This window comes from Drosophila hydei, unplaced genomic scaffold (genome assembly GCF_003285905.1).
Source record: "Drosophila hydei strain 15085-1641.00,03,60 unplaced genomic scaffold, DhydRS2 tig00008135-arrow-pilon, whole genome shotgun sequence".
Lineage (NCBI taxonomy): Eukaryota > Metazoa > Arthropoda > Insecta > Diptera > Drosophilidae > Drosophila > Drosophila hydei.
The window spans coordinates 1,316,658-1,335,519 of NW_022045844.1; the positions used below are offsets into that span (position 1 = coordinate 1,316,658).

Here is an 18,862-nt window from a genome sequence, read left to right on the forward strand (position 1 = left end):
ATGCAGCTGGGAAATTTCCGCTATTAGTTTAATCATAATCGCAATCATAATCGTGGCGCAAATCTTCCGGTTTTAAGCCTAAAGCAGCGGAAATTCATGGCAAGACGGCGGCGCTAAGTCTTAAGCTACCTGAACACCAATTTTGGTGGTCAGCCAAAACACCAATCACCGGATGCTAATCATCATAATGCTTAAGCGCGCTTGATCAGCAGGGGAAAACTTTTTTCTGGCTGCGGGGTTGGCATGTTTAGACTTTAATGCGCGCCGCGGGAATTCTTAATGAAACCAGCAGAAATTCGATTGGGTATTTCCCGCTGCCAGGGCTTAGCTGGCCAACTTACCTGGCCTGCGACGGTCGGTCGGTCGGTCAGTCGGAAATCGTGCTACTGTTCATATGGTCGGTTTTCCCCCCCACGAGCGATAATGATGATGATGATGAGGATGACGATGTGGAAGCTGTTGGTACCCTGTAGCGATGCTTTGCTTATGTCGCGCGTGTCCTGCGGTTTTGTGGCTTATTTGCGGTTTTACAGTTTTTATTGCCCAGCAGTCAGCCGCTGGCTATATGTGTGGGTGTAGCCAGCTCCTGGACCTGGCCACGCTCCTGCTGCGAGCCAAAACGGGAGCGCTGTGAGGTGTGTACCTTTTGCCTAAGTGATGAGTTCAATGCGCTTTTCCCGGAAATTTCGCTACTGAAGTGCGCTCACAATTAAAGAAGGGGACATCCTCAATTGACATGCTAATTGAATATATTTATTAATAAATAGAAATATTAATGCCACTGCATTGAATAAGCTAACTTTGGAAATCAAGAGAAAAGAGGAAACATAAAATAATGGAAAATGATCAGGATTTAAATTAAGCTTAATAAATATTTAAGTAAGTCACTTTATCTAGAAATTTTAGAAGTTTTAAGTTAATGCAATTAACATTTTACCACTTTCTCTCGAATTGCTTTTCCCAGTTCGAACTTATCCAAACAGTTGCGACCTGAGAGTTCATTTGAATACTCTAGTTTAGGGAGACGAATGGCACAGCCGAATGAATTTTCTGGCATATATTAAGTTTTATATGCGTTCTCAGAGTCTCACGCTGCAGCAAGCCATTCACAACCCATTGAAGAAATGTGTTATACCTGCCCGAGCATAACTCAAACACTTTGCATTACAGCGCTTAATTCATTCATAAAACAGCGTCTCCAATGCCGTCTGCGGAGCTATTCCATTCAAGACTCTAAACTCGTATTGTTGTTGCTGTTGCTGCTGCTGCTGCTGCGCTGGTCTAATGTTTATTTAACAAATATTCCATGCCATGTTATTCGAACAAGACTTTTGTTTATTTATATGGGGAAATACGCGCGACATACTCGAGACTTTGTGTGTAAACGATTCGAATGTAAAATGATTGGGCAGCCGGCGAAATTGGCAATAGAATTCACTGCATAAAGGATCTATCTATCTATTGTTGTATACGATAAATATTTCCTCTCACAGACAGACAGACAGAAAGACAGAGGGGCAGATAGTTGCTGGCATTGGAACCTGGCAATTTGCTATGCGCGCCTATGAAAACATTCAGCGGTTCGAAATCCTTGCGAAAAACGTTTTTAATTTCGCATAAATTTAAAATAAATAAAAACTACGTTTTAAAAAACTGTTTATTTTAACGCAAAGAAAAACGTATTTTTTGCCAAAAATTAAAAATGTTCAAATCATTTTATTTATTTATTTATATAGGCTGGTGCGGTTGCTGCTGCTGCTGCATCTTCGATTTGGTTTTCGGTTTTTCACAGTCTGCCCGAACCGCTCTGACCGTTGTCCTGGGCCCGGCCATGGGCCTGGGCCTTGGCCTGGCTTCGATTGTGGCTCTGTTCGTTCGTTCGTGTGTTTATTTGACGCACAAATCCTCTTACGACGGCTCGGCCTCAGCTCTCAGTTCGATTCGCAACGGAACGAAAAAGGACAATTGCATGTTTTGATTGCCGCCTGCAATTGTCCTGCCACTGCGAATGCTGCTGCCGTCGTTGCAGTCGCTGGACGACACAGCGCTGGCTGCAGCACTTGTGACAATATTTTCATAATTTTTGCATCTTTTTTCTTTTTCTTTTTTTTTGCTGCCTTTTGCCGCTGTCATCGGCGCATCGCCAACGGTAGGTGCGTGTGTAAACATTAACTTTTCAAGAAGATTTAATCCCGATTATCCTTTGACTGTAAAATTTTTCACTCAAAAGTTACCTCGACTGCCGTTTCACTGTTTGTCTTTTGGTTTTGCTAAGATTGAGTCTCCCTTGTCCACGTCCTAGTCCTCATCCTCAAGCTCATCCTCATCGTGATGCTTAGCTTCATCCCCGTCTTCGTCTCTGGCGATAATTATCAATGGCGACGACTTCTTGATGCGATTGCTGCTGCCTTTACCTTTTGGCCCGCACAATGGTCAGTTCAAAGGCTCACGTTGGGTTGGCCCTTGCACTGTGTTCCATTTGACTCCGTATGAGATTTTAATTTGCCCATAAAGGTGAGACAATTAACTGAATAATTGGATTGCTAATCTCTAGAACAATGTGGTGGGCATGTGCCTGGAATCAGATTTAGATACTGAGCGAATATTATTATCCTCTGATCTGGTTAGTTCGCTTCTTGAGTGGGTAATCAGCAATGCTCAGAGATAATTTATTATTAATAATATTTCAATACATGATGTATCTCTTAAGCTGCAAATAATATAATATTAATACTACCTATCAATAAATTAAATATTCAACGTATACCAAACTTTTCAGAGAAACGCAGTTATATAGAAAAATTAACTCTAGCTCAATTTTTATATTTCTTCGTCCACATTTGTAAACCATAAAATTTATCTATACACTCGCAGTTTTCCGTTAAATAGGCGCGCAAATGTAAATTTAAACTCAACTAATGAATTCAAATTGTATGTAGTGTTGCCAGATTGGTCAAAATATATCTTATTAAACTATACATAATGTCTGTTTTCAAGCAGCGCATGTTTGAGCAGTGCACTGCTTTGCGCACACTGCTTAACGCTTCACCACTTCACGCAGCACAGCCAACTTCGCAGTACGCAATTATGCTGCTCTGTTGAAGTTGGCTGTGAGCAATTGACGATCTACTCGTCTGCACATTGCGCGCGACTTTTAAATGTGCTTGCGAATTATTATTGTTTCAGATAATTTATAATTTAAATATATATTCATAAGCTGGCTTGCTTGCCATCTTTTTTAACATTTAAAAATATCTCAAACTGTTTTTAAATATAATCATTTATCAAAAAGCTTAATGAAACATTTTTGTTTTTATGCAAATATATATTTAATATCAACTGTTTTTTTTTGTTGTATATTAATAAGCTTATATGCAGAGAATAGTAGCAAAGAAAGATAGAAACGGATGTTGCACCTATGCATATTTTAGTGAGTAGAATTGATTATAGGGCATCTGCCAGTCGAAGATATTTATAGAAAATTTGAACAGCTTGATCACAAACAATGCTTGACTATTTGCTTTATAAATACTTGCTAATTATATGATATATTTTATTTGATAATAATTCATTTTGTTTACGCACTAAGCAACTAACTTTGTCGGCAACTACTTAAGGGCTAACACTTATAGATTGATTATCCTTTGAGGTAATAATGCAAAATAACTCATATATGTAGACGGCTATATGGCTAATCAGATTTGGCTAGGCTAATTTGAATATTTGATTGTCTCATAGTAGCCGCCATTCACTGCAGTCGGAGGCGGAGTCATGGGCAGGTAAACCGGTTTGAAATCGATTGGCGAGCGATCGGTGGCATGGTTGCCCGATTGAGATGGCGGCGGCGTCATGCTTCCATGATGCGGGTGATGCGAATGATGTGAATGATGATGATGATGCGACTGCGACTGACCCGTCTGTATGGAGGACAATGCTGGCAGCTGCTGCAGCGACATGGAGCGCAGACCTGCGAAATAGCCCAAGTAGAGGAAACAAACAAGACACGATTAAAAAGCGTTTTTTATGATCTGGCGTTAAAATTCACACAGTGCCGAGACGCCGATGCTGCCGCTGACTTTGACGGCGACGGCGACGGCGACGACGATGTCGACAGCGACAGCAATAAAACTCGTACCATGTGTTGCTATGCGGTGGTAATTCGAGATCAAAATGCCCCGCACACACGCACACCCTGTGAACTCAGCGAGCGATTAAACGGCTCTGATTGACAGGAACACCCAGGCAGAGAGCGCGACGCACTGGCTCAGTGGGGCACTTACCGTTATCCAAGCCGCTGCCACTTGTTGTATAGGAGTAGCCAGCAGCCACGAGACTGGCGGCTGGCGCATAATCACTTTGAAGCGCCGCCACTGGCGAGCTGGAGGGGCCCACCGTCGAGGACATGCCAAGAGCCGTGTGTGCCAACGGGGGAGTGGGAGAGCCATTCAGATTGTTACCCACTGCCGTGAGGCAGGTGATGTTCGAGTACTGTGGCAGCGTGCCGACGCCAACAGATGGCGCTCCACTGTGAGCCGCATGCACGTTCCAGGCATCGCTGAAGCCCTGCGCAGCCGAAGGACCGGCAGCTGCAGCGCTGTAATCGTAACTGGCATAGGCGGGCGTTGCATAGAAGTTGGCATTGTCCTGCAGGTGGGTAAAAAGTAAATAAGATATTTGACTGGGATATAACGGAATCTCGAAAGCTCACCATGCCCGCGTCGGCGTAGCTGCCGCTGTAGAAGCTGTTCGCATTGACTGGATACGTTTTGACCTTGATCTTGGAGCGATAGCCGCGTGGACGACGTCGCAGACTGCCCTCGTCCTCGAACAAGTGCGCCGAGTTCTCATCAATGGTCCAGTAGTTGCCCTTGCCGGGCTTGCCGACGCCCATGCCCTTGGGCAGCTTCTTGAAGCACTCGTTCAGGCTGAGATTGTGACGCACCGAGTTCTTCCAGCCCACGTAGGGTCCGCGAAAGAATTCATAACTGCAAGCAGATACAGATAGAGATACAGATAGAGATACAGATAGAGATACAGATACAGATACAGTTTATTTATATAAGTAATTGATTTCAGCTGCACATCCAATAGCCTCCGTACTAGGCCCCTCGCTCTGCCCCTCTGCTCGTGCGCATATTCTAATGAGCTTTGAGTATCCGTCACAAAAGTCAATTAAAAAACTTTCGGGCCCACAGACATGGGCAACAACAAACAATCGTTGTCAGCGCTAAATCCTCTCACGCATTTCGCATTGAAGCGTTGCCAGGGCCCGTTCCGCTCCGCCCTTGTCTGGTTCCCAGTCGTGAGCGTCGCCAATATCCAAACACACATATATTGCGATATGCATGTATAAAGTGCCATGCGCTGGGAAATATGAGCAATCAAAAGGATGCGCCTGCCAGAGAGCTACAGCGTGGGCTCGTGAGCTCGAACTTGTTCTGGCTTTGGGTTGGGGGAGCTGCTCATATTTTTGTTGACTAAATAATATCGGAGGCAAGTAAATAAACGCAAGCGACACATGAAAATCGAAACACTTTTAGGTGCCTCGCCAATCTCCAGTCTCCAATCTCCCCCCTACCCTCTGCCTGCCTGCCCCTCTCGTGTTGGCTATATCTGTGTCCGGTGCCCGGTGGCTGGGTGTCGATGTCGGTAACGGGTCCCAGCTGGTTACTTGAGATTCTGTCGCTGCTTTCAGCGCTTGGGAATGCAATGGCCGATAAGAGCCAAGAGCTGAGCTACTTTTAGGGCTCTTAACCAGAATGTTTAGACAAAACGACTTTTACTTTTATTTATTTAAAAAAAAAAATAAAATAAAATAAAAATAATGAACGTTCCTTATTCGCTATCTCTCTCCAGCACATAACAATATGCATGCCCAACTCTGAGACTCTCTCAGCTTTAAGTTCTTTGCGTCCAATTGCATTTGTTCAATTTTTGTAGATTTGTTGAGTTATCCGTAATTTGAATTAAGCTGCTTACGATATATAATAAGTAGTTATAAAATAGAGACTAGACAAGGAGAAAGAGAGACAGGGCTAAAGATAGGTATAGATTTATAGTGAGAAAGAGTGAAATGCAGAGAGACAAATATTGTATGAGAGAAAGAGGAATCTTTATAGCGAGGAAGAGAGATAGATATTGAGATGCAGAAAGGAAGATTAAGAAAGTCAGAGATAGAAAAATCTCTGCAGAGAGAGAGAGAGAGAGAGTCATAGAGACAGAAAAACAGAAATAGAGAAATATCTATATACTAATAGGGAGAGAGAGAGAAAAAACAGATAGAGAGTGAGAGGTACATCTGGATATACTCGTAGAGAGACAGAGAGAGAAAGAGAGAGAGAGAAAGAGAAAGAAATGCAGATAAGCCCCTATATACTAATAGAGAGAGAGAGAGAGAGAGAGAGAGAGAGAAGGAGATACTTTATAAGGTCGAAGTTGACAATCTCTGTCTGCGACTGTTGCCTTCCTAGCTTAGAAGCTATAATAGTTTCCTCTTAAATAAAAGCAAGGCTACATATCTATTTATTTATGATATATATATAATCTGTTACAGTAGAGCTTCAATCAGTTTTTCACAAGCCATCAGAATATATTATGTAATATTTTTACTATTAATAATTTTTTTTTCTGTCTTATGAACAACACGAATACCCCAAGCAAACAAAAGTTTGATGCTTTTTTACTGTGTTTGGTTCTGTATCGTAACACTTATTAACATGAATATTTATCAAAGAGTTGTCATAGTTCTAGTATGGTAATTTTTCGGAATGAAGCACGAAACATGCTGTTAGTCAAATAAGAAGCAAAAACTTATTTTATTTTAGCTTAAGGTCCTAAATTTGTAATTGATTTCTATTGAATTGAGAGTCTATGAAATGATCTTATGTTATAGTCATATGAAATTCCATTAGTATTACTATTGTTTTAAAACTCCATTTCTATAAATTTCAATAACTTTTGACATTGGAGCTGCTTTCTGCTTTCTGGGAGCCACGACACTAAAAGCCTTTCAAACTCTTCAGCTTCACATATGTTGGACGACATTCAATACTACGCCTCAATCTCAAGTGGTTAAAATTTTATAACAATGGGACTTGATCGCCAGAGCTCGATTTCAAATATATATACATATATATATATATAAGTCTATATACATATGTCTGAGCTGCAGTTATGGTACCCACCTCTTCTGTAGATATGCGTAGATCTCGCTGAGCGTCAGCTTGCCAGTGGGCGACTCCTTGATGGCGTGCCCGATCATGTTGATGTAGCTTAAGGCTGGTTTCTCGGGACGCCGAGTGCCGGACTTCTTGGTGGTGTCCGGCGTGCTGTTGTCTGGGCCACTGGAGCCGCTCACCTTCGACTGCTGTGCGCTGGCGCTTTCGTGAGCTGCGCTTGTGGCTGTCGTTTCGGAGCCGTTGAGCGACTTGGCAGGCGAGGAGCTGGCACTCGAGTAGTTCAGCACAGGCAAGCCATGTCCGTGGCTATTCGCCATGACCTGGTTGGGCGAGGCGGAGTGGCGTTGCAAGTAGCCGCCGGGAGAGTGTTGCTGCTGCTGCTGCTGATGCTGCTGTTGCTGCTGTTGCTGCTGCTGCTGTTGTTGTTGCTGCTGTTGCTGATGTTGCTGTTGTTGCTGTTGTTGCTGCTGCTGCTGCTCCGATTCATGCATCGTCAGCTGATGGTAGTCGTTGGCGCTGACTATGGTATTGTTGGTGCAGTACTTGATGGTGGAGGCATACTGATGGTTGATGTGCTGGAGCTGCAAGGGCTTCACCACTGAAGAGCTGATGCACATATCCTGGTCGGTGGGCGTCTTGGAGCTGGAATTGGGCGATACCGAGCCAACGGAATGGGCTGGCATTAGCACGCCATACGGCGGAATCGGACTCGACGATGCCGGCGGCGTGCCCATGCTGTGCAGCGCACTCAGCCCATAGTGCTGTGCGGTGGGCGTGACGTTGCCGTTGGTGGCATCCAACGTGGGCGCATAGTACTTGCGCTCCATATAGCTAATGTTTGGCTTCTCATCCACCAGCTCTGTGGGCGAATCGCCGCCCATCACTTGGAAATTGCCAGCGGGCAGCGTATTCCCACCGCGATACAAATGCGAAGGTGTGTGATGCGTGAAGGTGTGTGCATGCAGATGCTGGGCACCGCTGCTCAGCGGATGATGCGTGTGATGTGGGTGATAGTGCGAGCCACTCACAAAGCCACCCAGTGGATCTACGACCATCGTGCGGCTGTTCAGCTCCGATGGCACTTCCTCGCTTTTGATCATTTCGCTCACTTGCTCTGCTTTCTAATCGATCGAAGCCTTTGCTGTTTAGCTGTTTCAGTTCACAGTTCACAGTTCACAGTTCACACTTTTTGCTTAGTTGCCCGTTTCTACTTTCAGTTTTATCCGTTGTGTTTGGTGAAACAACCACGCGGCTTCGCTATGCTCGACTAACTGCAAGCTGCTTGCGATCTCAGCGTTCTCGTCGCTCTGAATAGTGCTCGGGCCTCGCCGGACGACGCTCCGCTCCACTTGATCGGAACATATTCTTTTTTTAGTTCGCCTACGCCTTACGCAAATGCGCTCTCAGTCTCACTCTCACTCTCACTCGCACTCCCGCCCTCGCCCTCGCTCTTTCTCTCTCGCCTTTCCAATTCGACTTGCAGCTAATTGGCCTGGCATTTGCTGCGCTGCTTCTCGCTCTTGCTCTTGCTCTCGCTCTTGCTACAGAGATCACACAATTGTTGGCATTTATGTGACACATCTGTGGTTAGCGCCATTGGAGCCTGGTCTACGCCTTGGCATGCCAAATATCCAGGAACAGGCAGCGAACGGCCAGCTCTTTGACTCTGAAGTGCTGCAATCCGAGCGAGTTGGCCAAACGATACAGTTGACTACTATTTCGTTCTTCAATGGGATTATATACATTTGTGAATACTATATATATGTGTAGGCATCATTAATTATTCGACTTGAAGCTACCCTAAAAACTGGCCAGAATTTCCACTTCAAGTCGTTTATATATTTATATAGAGAAACGCGGATATAGACACTCAGACGTATTCTGACTTCTGTGTTCATTGGTTGTCATATAGTTCTATAGACAATATATAGTCGGGCTTAGGCAAAGCTGCCTTTATGGACTTTAATGCTTCCGATGTCGCTGCGATTGTCTTGAATGTCATGAAGCGATTGTTTTTGTACTGTAACTTGAGTTGGTGCTGAATAAGAGCAGGTTAATGTGAGTTAAGCTAATTATGATAAGTATCAATATATAGTCTAGTGGCTATAATCAAGCAAGCTGCTGTTGCATGGGCTGAGAGCCAAGTGATGTTGGATGAGTCTAGTTAAGTGTCCATTGCTGTGTTTGCAGATTTCTTAGAGGGCTTTCGGCTTGTTTAGATATCTTGGAGTGACTTCATTACGAACTAACTATTGTGCTTGGATTTCTTAATAGTTTCAACAGTTCGTAGATAATTATTTGAAGTCTTTTGTATATTTTCTGTTACAATTCAATCTGGCTTAGTAACTAGTTAAATTTCAAAACTGAATTCATGTTGTATATGAATTGTCATCTATATTAATTAGACATTCAATTTATTTTCCACTTTTTTTTGACTGAAGATTGCAATTGTGGCTAAAGCTTAATAAAAGTAGAACATTTAAGGCATAACATTCAAATTCTATCAAATTGAGAATTGCAGTCACATCGGAAACAATCGAAAATCATTCAAATAAAATATGAAATTCGACCTTTAAAAATGAAAAGTCCATTGCATAATTCTGTCAAGTGCCTCTAAATTGCTGCTGAATTTAATATGTTAATTAAAATATGCCCAATCAAAACATACTTCAGCAAAGTCCATACCTTCTATAGCTCTCCCTTCAATACAAAAGTCAAGTAAATAAATTAATATTTAAGAAAATTCCTTTACATAAGCAACGAAACTTGTTATGCGTATGGCATAGAGTCTTAAATATTTCCTAGAATAAGAGACATCATTGGCATAGAGATCTTGTGGCCACGTCGAGCATGTCGGTCGCCTGTTTCTGGCACAGTCAACAGTTAATAAATAGTTGGGAAACCCAGATCTCGAAGCCCCAATTACGGCAAATGAATTAACATTTGCCACTCATGGAGAGTAAACCGATGGCCGTTGTTCCCAATGCTGGCGCGGCATTCAAACGAGCTGTTAATTGATTTAGTCGCTCTCTGTATGGCTGTATGGTTCGGTTCGGGTCCGGACCTGGGTCTCTGACTGCTGCATGCATTGTGGCTGCTCCCTGAGTGCCGCCATTGCTGTCAGCACTACGCCGACTCGCGACCGTGACGACGTTGACGATGGCGACGAGGCCGCTCTCTGCGCTCCGCACGCAACTTGTTTTTTTTTTCGCTGCCAAGAGATCGGGCAACGTTTCAATCCCCACACACACACAGAGAGAAAGAGAGAGAGCGGCACACGAAGGCGGAGTTTTGTTTACATTAAACGAATTCTATTTGTCGAACGCGTCAGGCGCGATTGGCGCTGGGGGCAACAACAGCGCACATTTTGTTAGCTATATAATCGATTCTTATTATTTTCTTGTGCCTTTTTTTGGGGAATTTTATTTGACTTTTGCGTGGCCCGAAAGATATTTTAATTTCGTTTGGCAAATATATCACAAGCAGACAATTTGCCGAAGCACTCGCCATTTCAGAGAATTTTTCGCGGAACTCGCAGACAATAACCGCAAAGCAACAACAACAATTGTGGGGGCAATTGGGGAGCGTTTTTCAGCACAGCATTTAAAGTCAATTTCTACAGACAAATATATATATATATATATATATATATATGCATATATATGTGCGCCTTTAGCCATTTTTCTGCTGGTCTCTGCGGACAGGCCATAAATTATTTTTACGTTTGATTATTATTATTTCTTATTTCGGTTTTTGCGTGCTGTTTTCGTTGCTGCACATCCAGAAGAAAGAAAAAAAGTGGAATTTATTGTGAGTGAGGAATAAATTAAACAGGCATCCGAAACAATACAATTCCGATTGGCCTATGGCTGCTGCTGCTGCTGCTGCTGCGGCTGCGGCTCCGGCTCTGGCGATTAATTAATTGCCCAGGTGCGAGAGAAGATTGAAAAGAAATCGTTTTTCCTACTAAATGACATTGACCAAAATGCACAGAGCGCACAAAAATTGATCGAAAACAACAACGGCAATAAATCAATTGAAAGAGTTGAAAATATTTTAATTTGTATACAAATTTCATAGTTTTTCTTTGATTTTACTCTGTTTTCAGCTATTTTCCTGTCGCATTTCCTTGATACACTTTTCACTTTCTGGCCAAATGTTTAGCCATTTGGCCGGATCGAAATTTCTTTGACATGCCATCGCGCCTTGTATTTATAGCCATTCCGATTCCAAGGCAAAGCCAAACAGTGCGTCATATTAACTGGGTCAACAGTTCCGCCAAAGGCAACTCACAGCGGAACTTGTGTGGTCCGCTGGCAGTTGCCTCCCTCTCCCTCTCTCTCGCTCTCTCACTCCCCGTACTAGCTCTATTATCCAGCCTGTGTTCAGGGAATTCCCAAACAAAAGTCGTCATCAGCAATTCGTTCTTTTCTGTTTCAAGTTCAAATAATCATAATAAAGATAAGCATATACAATTCATCTCACTTGATATTTTTGCTCTCTTGTTGTTGTTGCTGTTGTTGTGCTGGGCTTCTTGTACGGCGTTTGTTTTGCTTTTAATTTAATGTTAATGTTATTAAATGGCCAAATTGTTTACTATTATGGACGTTTGTAAACAAAATTATGTATACGACGCGTCCGCCGTCTGCACCAAGTTGAGTTGTAGTACACAAAGCGGCGATCCCATTGATTCAGCGATGCTCTGCCTCTCTCTTACTCCTTCTCTCCCTCTCCCTCTCCCTCTCTCTCTTCTTCTGGGTAATGCAAAAGAATACCAAACAATACCAAATGCCGGCCATGGCCAGCATTGTTTAAACTTGCCTCGTGCTGTAGTTTAATAAACATTTAACAATTAAACACACTCTAAACACACGATTCCTTTGCCGCCTCTCGCGAACGCAACCACGCCCCCTCCCCCAGTCTTCCTCTTCCATTGGAGCTGCGGCGCATTTGTTTTTGCACACTGACCTACAACAACAATCGGGCATAAGCAAACAATTGCAGCTTCCTCGGCCACGCCCTGCCACCTGCCACGCCGCCGCCTCGCGCCGCCTCCTAGCGGCCTGGCAGCTCGCAACGTTTATTAAAACAGTTGATCCGCCGGACAACAAATAATCAAATAGTCCAAAATTCAAAATATTTACACACAGCTGCTGCGAGCAAAATTATGCAGTCTATAGTTAAGATTTGTTCCCACTCGCTATATCCCTCTCCCTCTCTCTCTCTCTCTCTCTCTCTGTCTGTCTCGCTTGTGCTCGTTTCTTTGTTTAAATATTTAGACTTGTGCTGCTGCAATTTGTAGCTCAGATCTAACCAAATAGTTAGGTTTAATGTCTTCATAAGTAGATTCCAGGATTTGTTTATGCCCCCAGCTTTTGTGCAGAAATGGAATCACGTGTTGCGGCCACTTTATGTGGAACGCATTATCCACATGGAAACAGTATATACGTACTTGTTTTTTAAATATATAAGACCATTTTGTTATTGTTTTTTCCCACGACTTTTCTCTTTGTAAATATTTATGCGATATTTTAGCGTTCGCTTGGGCGCTAAGTAGGGAATTGCTTATGGAATTCTGTTTGGATAAAACCTGGTGACAGACCAACGCAATAAATAGACTTATAAACAGTAAAGTGAGAGCGAAGAACAAATACAACAAATGTTTATAACGAAAAGAATTTTCATATAAAAAGCTTATTATGCTTAGTCATTGAGTTATATAAACTAATTATCAGAGCTGACTGTGAAGACTCAATAACTGATAATGGCTCTGATCATCGATAGGTAGCTCCCCACTGTTTGAATTGGCATCTGCGCTGCCTAGCTGACCAATTGAATTGCTTAAAAACTCAATTAACGAACAGCAAATCGAGTGATATAGAGACTATAGAGATTATCAGATAATAATCGTATGTAAGTATCTAACATGAGAGCTAAGATCAAAGGTATCGTGAGAAAGATAACGAGAAATCATATGCACTTAAAATCTAATTCAATTAGAATTTTATTTTATTTTTTAAATTTTATTTCATTTTAAATTTAAATTAAAATAATATAAGCAACTTTATCAGGCAATCTTTAGCATTGTTAAGCTTTAATAATTATTTAAATAATTAATTTACCACATTTAAATATTAAACAGCTATCATAACCAGATCATAAGACAGCTTGCCAAGCACTCCTATATTCTACTTGGATAATTTTACTTGGATAATTTTGAGTCTTTAGAAATTTCTGTAAAGAATTTTATTTATTATATAATTTAACTCATAATTAAAAAACATTTTAAAATTTAATTTCAAGCTATTTAAAAAAATTCAGTTTATCAAGCATTCCTACCTACCTCTACTACTTACACCTGCTCTCAAGATCTTTAACATTTAAGAGCCGCTTTATACGATTATTGTGCTTAAGTTAATTCATTAAAAAGCTGATCACAACTAGATCATAATATAGCTTTTCAAGTCATTTATAGATCTCTGCTCAAGTTCTTCACCTAGTCAAGTCATATGCATTTCCTGAGCTCGCTTAAAACTTGCTTTTTATGAATTTTATAAGTTTTGGCCAAGAGTTGCTTATGGAGTCAGTCGTCATGCTGGCCGGAATGTTGCCACACTTGGCACTCAAATAGCGACAGCGTGGCCATAAACACCTTGCCTCACCGGATTACAATTTCAAATTTCCAATTTCAAAATGGCCGCCGCTGTCGACGTCGCTGTCGCTGCCGCTGCCACTGCCGTCGCCGACATTTGCGCAAGATGGCCAACACGACGTGTGTTTGGCTGCCAGCTGCCAGTTATTGTGCGATCTGGATGCCATTGCCAAACTACCATGCAAACTGTGGCAATATAATAAAAGAGGGAGAGCGAGATAGACAGAGTGGGAGAGGGAGAGGAGGAGGGGGAGCGCACGCAACGGGCAGTCCCAGCTGAATGGGGCATTTGCTGCGGCATTCAGCTGTCGAAGCTGGCGCAATAAAATCCAACAATTTATAGACTATTTGGTGCGCAATAATTGCGCCAAATTGAACAGAAAATTAAGAAAGAAAGAGAGAGAGAGAGAGGAAATAAAGCCAAATACTTTTAAAGGCAGCCGACGGACAGTCGAGTTCGTTGAGGCTCACAAAAGTGATTTTTACTTGGCACTTGGTTTGGGGTTTTGTTTAGCTTTTGCTTTAATAGCCGGCACTTAAAAATCCGTTGACTCACGCGGAAAGGTGAACATGCAAATGGAAATGGAAAATGGAAAATGGAAAATGCTGTGCGCAAGGAAGAGAAAACAGGAAGCAGCAACAGAAATGATCTTCAGCCAACTATGTAAATTACAAATTTTGCAATGCCAGCAGCTCGGGCTAAATTTCGCTGATTGTGTGATAAGTGTCGAAGTCAAATGTGTGGCATGTGGCAAGCCAAGACTGCGCCCATTGATGTAGCTGTAGCTGCTGCGCCGGCTGCTGCTGCTGCTGCCTGCAGCCGATCTTCGATCTTCGAACTTTTGGCATCTGTTTCATTTCAATCGACGCGTATTGTCCTCATTGCTTCTTGGTAATTGCTCTTGGGTTTGGCATTATTGCCGTTGCTGTTGCTGTTGCCGTTGCTGTTGCTGCTCTGCATGTTGTTGCTGTTGTCGCTCACATATTTCGCTTTGTTCTTGGCTCTTGTACATTTTTTATTCAAGCTCTTCCCACACTTTTTTTATTGCGCCGCGTCGTTGTTGCTGTTTGTTCAACTCGTTGCTGTTGGCCTTGCGGGGCAGCGCACCTGTGTGGCATGTGGCATGTGGCATGTTTGATCGTATATGTCTTCAAGGAATTGGAACACAGTGCTCCAGCCATGATTGTCAGTCCTCCCAAGATCAACGTCTCTAGGCATCCAAACGACGCTGATAAATGAAAATTGTGGAATGCCACAGAGTCGGCCAGGGAATGAAATGATATATATATATATATATGTTATAGTAACGACTAACAATGCATTGCATGTCAAGTGGCTCGCAGGGGGCGATCACAACGCATATATATGTAAATTTGGGTTAATTACAGGCGACATCCTGACGCAGCGGCAGTCCGTCGTAATTGTACGGCGTAAAACGAGGCGCTGACAAATATTTTGACATGGCATCGTCCCCCAGACATTGTCGCTGCGGTCCACACTTGATGCTCGGACTCGGGTTTTCGGCAATGTGTGGCCGGCACTTGAGATCCGGTAGCGGAGTCGGGCGTGTAATCCAATACCCAAATTTCAAACAGCAAAACCCGAGCCACAACATCTCCAGCGTCTGACACATGTCAGCTCAGTTATTAATCTAAAGATTTCTAATACGAATTGGTCCATGTTTTGGTAATTAGTAGAATTTCAAGGAAATTGAAAAACTTTCGATTTATTTGCTAGAAATAGTAAAGGCTCTTCGAAACTGTTGGCCGTTCGTCAAACTATATAGAAAAACTTCAGCTCTGACAGCAGGCTAAATGAGTTGAAGCCTCCAATGTGCAAACAATTTTTATAGAGATCCAACCGAATCTGCGAAGTCTGTTGAGCTCTCATGCATACCGAGATGTAATTCCAAAACATAGCAAGCTAAGAAAAGTGCCTGGGGAATTGACTTATGGAAGCTAGTGTAAAAGCACGTTTAGTTCTCTTTACCGATATGTTTTAAGAAGGCATAATACAAAATTCTAAATATAATCAAATGGAACGTTTCCCAAAAATCGCCGCGCTCAGTTTGAGGAACGGCTTCCAAGTGCTCTGTGCCAATGTGAGGCTCAGCGCAGTGAGATATCTGAAAAGTATCGAATTTCATGAGCAGAATTGTCCAACGAAGCGTAAGTAGAACAAGAATCACATAAAAGTTTAAACTGATATTAACGATTGGAATAAAGAAGAGTCGTTCGGTCCTCGTTGCAAGGGTGATAAGAAGGGCGCGAAGGGGGAGAAGGAGGGAGAGAAGAAGGGCGAGAAGAAGAGCAAGAAAAAGGACGACAAGAAGTTGGGGGCGAAGAGTCAGAAGAAGAAAGATAGTCCGAAAGATGGTCAGAAAGATCCCTGCAAAAAAAAATGAGCTGTATTTGTATTGCGTTTCGGAACGAAGAATTTTCTAATTTTTAAGAAACTGACCAAATAGAGGCGCCCAGTCAAATCGTATCACATAATAGAGCAACATGAATCACTTATATAGTGTTTTGCTCACTGGATAGCAGAAAACACGGAGATCATAAAACGCAACGCTCTAGACATTATAAAGCCATAAAGCAACGAGTCAGATCCAAGCCAAAATAGCTGGCCAGCGGGGAGCTAACACGAAGAGTAAAGAATGAAAACCATAAAGAGTGATAAAATAAAGACTGTGTAGTTGCATGAATATTTTATTGCTTTGAGACTGCTGCTGCCGCCTGGCAAGCCTGGCGACGCCGAACAAATCGGATCTAGATCAGATATATACTAAAACCAATTGGCGCAAAATAGAGAAAAGCCAATTGGAAATAATTATTGCACTTTTCGCTGGAAAACTGCATTCTATCAGCTGGCAGGTGCTTAAAAGCTCCCACGTAGCTCCGATCTCTGATCTCTGATCTCTGATCACTGCCATCCATGACAAAAGTATTCGACAAGCTGCGGCGGCTGCTGCTGCTGCTGCTGCTGGAACGGGAATTCATAAATTTCACACCCAGACTCGAGAGCCAAAGCATCAGTTTTTATGGCAATTCAATTGCACTGCCACTGATATTTGTTTCCTGCTGCTACTGCAGCCCGGATTCCCTGCCCCATTCCCGGGCAGGTTGCAGCCGTATGGCCATGCACGATTCGCTTTTCCCTATGGCTAATGTAAACAACACCAAATCTCGACACGGGCCGCACTTGTGTCGACTACCGACTCAACAGTCGAAATACTTTTCCTCGTTTTTTCGTTTTTTTTTCGTTTTTTTTTTCATCTGTACTTGGGTCTAGGAGCCAACCGATCGATCGACCCATAGCTCGCTGTGTATGTGTGTGTGATTGTATACAGCGCATTTTTGTCTTCTTAGGCTCTCTGTATTTTGGGTAATTATTACTTTTTCAATGTAAACAAATTGAATGCTGCTAATTTTAGTTAAATACTTGCACATATTTCCCAGTTTTACGATTTTGGGCCCCCGTTTGGCCGGCCATTCCAATGAACAGTAAAATCTTTCCAGCTGGAATGTCGCAACTATTTCCAGTATTAGTATTTTTGCTAGTATTTATATATGCTAACTCTTCACTTCTTTTTAGGTATTTATTTTCTGTAGTTGTCAGCCCATTGACTTGCTCGACGGCTTTGTAAAGTGCCGAAAATCAAAGCGATTGACGCAGTCGACGATCGACGGGCGGTCGAGCATCCATCACGAGTGTGTCTAAAGGCTATGGAGCCACGGCTGAGTGTGGAGCACATCCATAGCCAGTTTCCAGATACCAGATGAACAGCCGCCGTGTGTCTGCTCAACCTTTCAACGCATAAAACGCCGCTACGCAAAGTTTTCCAAAAGTGTTTTTTTTCTCTTTCAAATTATCGACGAAATTAATCTTAATCTTGAGTTTGCCCTGGCAATCTGGCAACACATGTGCTAAACGGTGTCTGTATGCGTGTGTGTGTGGGTATAGGTGTGGGAGAGCGACCAGTACAACAACAACAAAGACACACATACGTATGCTCATATCTATTTCAAGGCCTTGCCATCCTTTAACTGTAGTTGTTATTTTTGTTGTTGCTGCTGCCGCTGCTGATGTGTGCATTGTTGTTGTTGTTGCTGTTTGCTTTAGTTTCTGCTTTTGTGCGCACGCCGATTGAAGTTTGGCCGACGTTGACGTCGACGTTCGTCAAATTTGTTGGCATCAGCAAACGGTTTTTATTCAACAAGCAAGAGCAACCACAGCTACTACAACAACAGCCACGATCATGACGATGCCGATGACGAGTAAGACAGCCGAGCAGAAGAAGAAGACGGCATGCGCTTTGCATGCGCCGCATTGCACTCGCGCGACGGCCAACCAATTGGACCACCCAAAGCGTTCAGCGTCCGCACTCCTCGCACTCCGCACCCTGCCTATGTGCGCCCTATCTCCTCTAACCGCATAATTCCATAATTCTCTAGCCCGCGCTGCCGTTTTACTTTTTACGATAAATTACAACAGCAACATTGCTGCAATGCGGCTATCATTCATTCATGCGGGGATCCCAACTCCCCCTCGACCGTCCTCAAGCTTCGTGTAAACATGTGTAAATCATGACCCGTTGATGGCATCCACGTAGACAAAGCGATGGGGCGCAGAGCGTAACATGTGATGTCCTCGTCGACGTTGCTTCTGCCGCAACTTTTGCACTGCGACCCCAAAACGTTTCCAATCATCTATTTATGTGTGTATATAAATAAATGATTTGTGAAAAGCTATTCCCGTTCAATCATTCCAGTGCTAGTTCGATTTTCGACAACTTTTGCGCTGCAACGCTAGCTTCTTTCCAGTCACATCCAGATAAATGACTTGTGGAAAGCTATTCCAGCTTGCTGTCCCGCAACTCAGCCCATTATTCCAATGCTCGTTCGAATTTCGATAAGTACAAATGATTTCCGAATGCAACTGCCACCATTTGGCGCTGGCTGCTGCTGGCCGCCAACGTAGATTGACATTCCCATCCCAATTCCAGCGCTCATAATCGTATTGTCCCAAAAG

At 43.0% G+C, this 18,862-nt stretch overlaps 2 protein-coding genes across 3 annotated transcripts; one reads left to right on the forward strand and one right to left on the reverse strand.

The window, feature by feature from the left end:
* Window positions 1–3,605: 3,605 nt before the first annotated feature.
* On the reverse strand, window positions 3,606–8,431 carry LOC111601077 (forkhead box protein biniou). Its single transcript, XM_030225622.1, has 5 exons — window positions 7,666–8,431; window positions 7,185–7,599; window positions 4,709–4,985; window positions 4,281–4,644; window positions 3,606–3,967 (listed from the first exon to the last, which is right to left on the reverse strand). Exons 1-5 carry the CDS (start codon window positions 8,276–8,278, stop codon window positions 3,711–3,713), a joined length of 1,926 nt encoding a protein of 641 aa, XP_030081482.1. The 5' UTR covers window positions 8,279–8,431; the 3' UTR covers window positions 3,606–3,710.
* A 7,366-nt stretch (window positions 8,432–15,797) lies between these two features.
* On the forward strand, window positions 15,798–16,536 carry LOC111601056. 2 transcript variants are annotated; one of them, XM_023317474.2, is made up of 2 exons: window positions 15,798–15,999; window positions 16,060–16,536. In XM_023317474.2, the coding sequence occupies exons 1-2, from the start codon at window positions 15,867–15,869 to the stop codon at window positions 16,233–16,235; spliced, it is 309 nt and encodes a 102-aa protein (XP_023173242.1). In that variant the 5' UTR covers window positions 15,798–15,866; the 3' UTR covers window positions 16,236–16,536. The 2 variants fall into 2 exon arrangements, with proteins under 2 accessions (XP_023173242.1, XP_023173240.1); XM_023317472.2 differs by having other exon boundaries at window positions 15,799–15,999; window positions 16,057–16,536.
* Window positions 16,537–18,862: the final 2,326 nt, after the last annotated feature.

Bases quoted from the DNA above. Each gene is read 5' to 3' on its own strand.
- LOC111601056 (XM_023317472.2), top strand. From the start codon at position 15,867: ATGGAACGTTTCCCAAAAATCGCCGCGCTCAGTTTGAGGAACGGCTTC. The intron at 16,000-16,056 runs GTAAGTAGAACA...ATTGGAATAAAG, and splicing joins GCAGAATTGTCCAACGAAGC to AAGAGTCGTTCGGTCCTCGT.
- LOC111601077 (XM_030225622.1), bottom strand. From the start codon at position 8,278: ATGATCAAAAGCGAGGAAGTGCCATCGGAGCTGAACAGCCGCACGATG. The intron at 7,600-7,665 runs ATGAATCGGAGC...AGCAGCAACAAC, and splicing joins CTACCATCAGCTGACGATGC to AACAGCAGCAGCAGCAACAG. The intron at 3,968-4,280 runs GTAAGTGCCCCA...GCTATTTCGCAG, and splicing joins TGGCAGCGGCTTGGATAACG to GTCTGCGCTCCATGTCGCTG.